Raw genomic sequence first — 6,495 nt, forward strand, 5'->3', positions numbered from 1 at the left:
AAAAACAGCAAAAAACACAAACTCGTGGAAACTAAACAATATGCTACTAAACAACCAATGGATCACTGAAGAAATCAAAGAGGTAATTAAAAAATACTGAGAGGCAAATGACAATGAAGATACAACAATCCCAAACCTATGGGATGCAGCAAAGGCATTTTAACAGGAAAGTTTATAGAAATACAAGCCTACCTCAGGAAACAAGAAAAATCTCAAATAAACAACCTAACTTTATACCTAAGGAAACTAGAGGAAGAATAAGAGACAAAACCTAAAAGTAGCAGAAGGAAAGAAATCATCAAAATTGGAGCAGAAATAGATGAAATAGAAACAAAGAAAACCACAGAAAAGATAAGTGAAACTAAAAGCTGGTTCTTTGAAAAGATCAACAAAATTAATAAACCCTTAGCCAAACTCAAGAAAAAAATCAGAGAGGACTTAAATCAGTAAAATTAGAAATGAAAAAAGAGAAGTAACAACAGAAATATAGATCAGTGAAACAGGATAGAAAGTCCAGAATTAAACCCACACACCTACAGTCAATTGATCTATGACAAAGGAGACAAGAAAATACATGGGAGAAAAGAGTCCGTTCGATAAGTGGTACTGGTTCAACTGGATAGCTACATGTAAAAGAATGAAATTAGAATACTCCATAATGCTATACATAAAAAAAACTCAAAATGGAATAAAGACCTAAATATACAACCAGATACTGTAAAACTCTTAAGAGTAAAACAGGACAACACTCTCTACGCAAACCACAGCACTATCTTCTCACATCTACCTCCTAGAGTAATGACAATAAAACAAAAATAAAGAAATGGCACTAATTAAACATAAAAGTTTTTACACAGCAAAGGAAACCCCAAACCAAATGAAAAGACAACCCACAGAATGGGAGAAAATATCTGCAAATGAAGTGACTGACAAGGCCTTAATCACCAAAATATATAAACACCTCCTGCAGCTCAACACCAAAAAAACTCACAAACAATCCCATAAAAAAGTGGGCAAGGAGATCTAAACAGACAATTCTCCAAAGAAGACATACAGATGACTAAAAAACACATGAAAAGATGCTCAACATCACTCATTATTAGAGAAATGCAAATCAAAACTACTATGACGTACCACATTATACCAGCCAGAATGGCCACCATCAAAGTCTACAAACAATAAATGCTAGAAAGAGTGTGGAGAAAAGGGAAACCTCTTACACTGTTGGTGGGAATGTAAATTGGTGCAACCACTATGGAAAACAATATGGAAATTCCTCAAAAAACTAAAAATAGAGTTACCATATGATCCAGCAATTCCACTCCTGGGCATCTACCCAGAGAAAACCATGACTTGAAAAGATACATGTACCCCAATTTTCACTGCAACACTATATACAATAGCCAAGACATGGAAGAACCTAAATGTCCACTGACAGAGGAGTGGATAAAGAAGATGTGGTACATATATACAATGGAATATTAGCTGTAAAAGGAATGAAATAATGTCATCTGCAGCAACATGGATGGACCTAGAAATTATTATGCTAAGTGAAGTTAGACAGTGAGACACAAACATTATCGGCTTTCACTTATATGTGGAATCTTAAAAAAGGATACAATGAACTTATTTTCACAAAAGAAACAGACTCACAGACTTTGGAAAACTTATGGTTACCAAAGGAGACAGATTGGGAGGGAGGGATGGGCTGGGGTTTGGGGATGGAACATTCTAAATTACATTGTGATAATGGTTGTGCAATTATAAATATAAAATTCACTTAATTAAAAAAAGATATGTAAATATGGTTCAAAAAACACTATATAGATATTAAATTTACTCTCCATAGTTAAGAAAAAAAAATTTATTCCCAGAAATATTCTCTAGATTATTAGAGATAAAAATTCATCTTTAACTGTATTTTTTCAATGTAATCCATTCCCTTCTAATTCAGATCTCACCTTTTAGGCCATGTTGATTTTGAATCCTGGACCTAAACAGGGCAACATGGAAGCACACGGGACTCACAGAGTAACTAGCTTTTATCTATTAGTAAGTCACAGTATGCTGAGACACGAGAAACATGGTGATTTTAGACAGGCTAAAGGTTCATTGTTCTCCAAGTCCTCAAAATTCTTCATGATATCACTATTCTACTATTCCATGATGCTGAGGTTATATAATTTCCTGGTCAACATCCATTTCTCCCATACGCAAACTGCTGTGCTAGTGAAATGACTGAATTTAAGTCTCTTCGATGGACTTCTACTTAGCCATAAAAAAGAAAAAAAATTTGCCATTTGTAGCAGCATGGATGGATTTGGAAGGCATTATGCTAAGTGAAATAAGTTGGATGAAGACAAATACTGTATGATATCACTTATATGAGGAATCTACAAAAATACCACAAATTTGTCAATATAGCAAAAAAGAAGCAATCTCAGATGTAGAGAACAAACTAGTGCTTACTAGTGGATAGGGGAGAAGGGGAAATAGAAGGGTGAGGACTGGGAGGTACCAATTATTGGGTATAAGATAGGCTTAAGGATGTATTGTACAACATGGGGAATATAGCTAATATTTTGTAATAACTGCAAATGGAAAGCAACTTTAAAATTATATAAAAATTAAAAAAATCGCAAGTCAAGAAATGAAGCAATTATCTTGAAACAGATGACCCTGTGGTATTGGCATTCCTGTTTTTCTTGTACTTGCTTCATTTTACCAACTTTTCCTTGTTGAAAGGCTTAGCACAGTATCCATGGTATCAGGCACTGGGTCTTAAAATAGGAGTGGCAATTACATATCATTAGCAGTAACGACGAACTGCTGACTCACTTCACTGTGCACCTCTTACCACAACCACGAATTCTGCATATCCTCACGTCCTTGAGTGTTGTTGCCTACAAATCAATCTAGTTCCAATTTCAAAACCAATCAGTTATCTTTGAAAGAAACAGAAACTGACTATAGATAACCTGATTGAAGGGAGAAAATAAGTCTTTGGGGGCTGGGGGAAGGATAGTTCACAAAATAGAAGAGAAAGGGAAGCATAGTGATTGCTGTATTTTCCCAAATCTTAACCAAATATCTAATTCTAAATACTTGGCATTTCACCAAAGTTCTGTTGTTTGAACTTCACCATTGATACCCATAATAGTTACCATGCTTCGGTTGTACGCAACTGAATCCAATAGTAAATGTCATTATAGAAAAGACTTGAGAGCCTCAAAGATTTAATGGAAGGGCCACGTCAGTGCTTGAGAATGTGTACTTGATTCAAATTGCATGCGGTTAAAATTCCAGCTCCACCATTTCCTTGATGTTAATCACTGGACAGGTGTACAGACACCCAGAGTCTCATTTCCTCATCAGTAAATGAAAACTAATAATAACTCTGTCTCATATCTGTTGAGATAATTAAGCAGGAAAATAAAACTTCGGAACTACATTCATTTTCTATTGATGTCGTAACAAACGACCATAAACTTAATGGTTTCCAATGACAACAAATATATTTTCTGACAGTTTTTTAGGTCAGAAATATGATTTAATGGGTGGGTTCAACCAATTTTACTACTCTGGGTCATCACACAAGGCCAAAAATCAAGTCAGCAGGCCTTACCTGCAGGATTTGGGGAAGATGCTGTTCAGGTTGAAGGCCAAATTCGGTTCCATGAATTCTATGCCCCAAGGTTCCTATTTCTTTGCTGGTGGTGGTTCTCAGCTTCTGCAGGCCACTCACACTCTCTGGCTCGTGGACCCATGCCAGCAATGATGGGTTGAGTCTTCCTCGTGCTTATATTATCTCTGACCTTCCCCCTTCTGCCTCATCATTCCTACCTACAGCTGGAGAAGTTTCCCTGCTTTTAAGGAGTCCTGTGATTACATTGAGCCCACCTGGAAAACCTATGCTACTCTTCCTCTTTTAAGGTCTATTGCCTTCTTTCTCTGCCTGGTCCCTTTTGCCACAGAACAAATTCACGAGTTCCATTATATCTATTAAAAATATGACCTCAGAAAGGACAATGGCCAGGAGAACAGAGTTTCACAGTCTCTTCAGGAACTATAGTCAGATTGCTTTTCTTCTGAAAGCTCTTCTTCTTGTTCCTACTCCATATTTGAATTTTCTAGAGAAACAATTCTAAATAACCTCACCTGGGTCTTTGTTTCACTCCTGGCCTCAATAAACTGTCAAGAGAAAGGGGCAGAATGGTTACCCCTGGGGTATGGAATCATCTCACCATATGATGTAAATTTGAGAGAATCAGTTTTCCTAGGGATCTGGAGCATAATTATCTGAAGAAGTGTGAAGAAATAATGAGCTATAATGGCAACAGCTATCCACAAAATGATCCCTTGAAAAAAGGATTATCTGATTCATTTCTCCTTTTCTGAATAAGAATCTGAACCCACCTAAAATAAGAGTTTTCTGTCCTTTTCAGAAGCATTTCCAAGAAAGTAAATACCACTATGTTCCCAGTAACATCTGTCATCATGGGAAATCAAGAAACTCTCCTTAAAGTCCATTGTCTGATCATGTAGCATAATCAGTTTTTCTCTTTTATTATCACTTTGTGTCCCCTACAAGAGAGAATGAAAATATTTTCGAAACATTCTTCCCATAGCTGCTTTCACCTCCTTGTTCTGTAGGCTGTAGATGAGGGGATTCAGCATGGGTGTGACTACACTGTACTGCAAGGAGAAGACCATCTCCAGGGGGGAACCTGAGGCTGGCAAAAGGTAGCTGAGGAAGCCTGAGCCATAGAACAAGATCACGGTAGTGAGGTGAGAAGAGCAGGTGGAGAAGGCCTTGCTTCTGCCCGAAGTAGAGCTGATGCTCAGAATGGTGGAGACAATGCGGGCATAGGAGGAAACAATCATAATGAAGGTGCCAAAGAAATGCAAGACAGAAGAGCAGAGCAGGAGTGTGAAATTGGTGGCGGTGTCAGAGCAAGACAGAGGGAAGAGAGAAGACAGCTCACAGCTGAAGTGGGGAATAGTGTGGTCCTCACAGTAGTCTAAATTGACAGCCAGGAGGATATTGATGAGAGCATCAACAAAGGCCAGGCCCCAGGAGCCCCACACCAGCCCCACACAGAGCTGGTTGCTCATCACCTGGCCATAGAGCAGAGGGGAGCTGATGGCTACATAGCGGTCATAGGCCATCACTGCCAACAGACAGGCCTCCGTGCCCCCGGTGGCAAACACAAAGAAGGCCTGAGCCAGGCAGCTCTCTACAAAGATGGTTTTACTTTCAGAAAGTAGATTCTCCAGCATCTTGGGAACTGTGACGGATGAGTGGCAGAGGTCCAGAAAAGACAGCTGTCTCAAAAAGAAGTACATGGGTGTGTGGAGGTGAAAATCAGCCCTAATCATCAGCATCATCAAGAAATTTCCCATCAGAGTGAGGAGGTAAATCAGAATGAACAGCATGAAGAGTACAGCCTGAATATGGGGGTCAACAGACAGTCCAAGGAGTACAAACTCACTGGTAGCACTGTAGTTTTTCATTGCTATATAGAGAAGTGTTCTCTCTGGAAAACAAAAAAGTAAGATCCATCAAAAGCTCTTCAATGTCTCTCAGTTACCTCAGCACCTAGGTCTCATTCTGCATAAATATTTTTTCACTATTGTCCCACAATCCATATTCAGATATTTAAAAGTTCACTTCCTGGTTCATTATACCACTGATATTTTAAATCAACCATATTATTATTTTTGATTAAAATCTTTTGGGGTGCTAGAGTATTTTTGAGTGGTTCAGAGTGATACTTTTCAAAAAAAAAAGTTTTCTGACATGAGAGGAGGGTGGAGAAAAAAATTTCAGGAGTGAATTACTTGAAGAATGGAGAGAGCATATTAAATCTAGATGCAAAGGACTTAAGTAGGCCTAGAGGCACTTTGTCTATTCTATGTCAAGAATGCAAGAAATTAAGGGAATTTCTATTTAATTGCTTCCATTTGTCTTCAATAAAGTGTAAATGAGTTTATTAGTCATGCATGTGTATGTATGTGAGCATGTCCATATGCACACAAGAAATTATAAAGGCATTGATAATGATAGAATTAAGTGTGCAGCCAAGGAAATAGAGGCCAAGGTGAAGTGTAAGAAGCCATTAGTGGATAGGCAGACAATAAGACATGAAATAATTCAAAGACTGGATATGGAATTAGATTGCTTTGGATTTTTCTTGTTTTAAATTTAATTTTATTTAATGGCATGTTTTCATTTAATTTTGAAATTTATTAATACAATTATAATAAATTAAAAAAACCCTGGTAGCCTAGATTAACATGCCCAGGAGTATTTTTAGTTAGGATTTTTTAGGCAATGCTGTGACTACAATGAGTTGTGAGAAGCTTTCCCTCTAACAGCTGTTCCCTGAAAAATTCTCTGGGTAGATACACCCTAAAAACATATATATCCACCAAGAGATGTAGTCATCACACCTGTTTAAGCCATGACAGCAAGGTTTAATGTCCCCCATAGTT

At 37.7% G+C, this 6,495-nt stretch overlaps 1 protein-coding gene across 1 annotated transcript; it reads right to left on the reverse strand.

Moving 5' to 3' along the window:
• Positions 3,564-5,556, reverse strand: LOC100155591 (olfactory receptor 8S1-like; the record flags this gene model as incomplete). The annotated part of the gene is made up of 1 exon (XM_021091249.1): positions 3,564-5,556. A coding segment is annotated over one exon (972 nt), but the record flags the coding sequence as incomplete, so codon positions are not given.

The sequence above is a fragment of the Sus scrofa genome, chromosome 5 (assembly GCF_000003025.6).
Source record: "Sus scrofa isolate TJ Tabasco breed Duroc chromosome 5, Sscrofa11.1, whole genome shotgun sequence".
NCBI lineage: Eukaryota > Metazoa > Chordata > Mammalia > Artiodactyla > Suidae > Sus > Sus scrofa.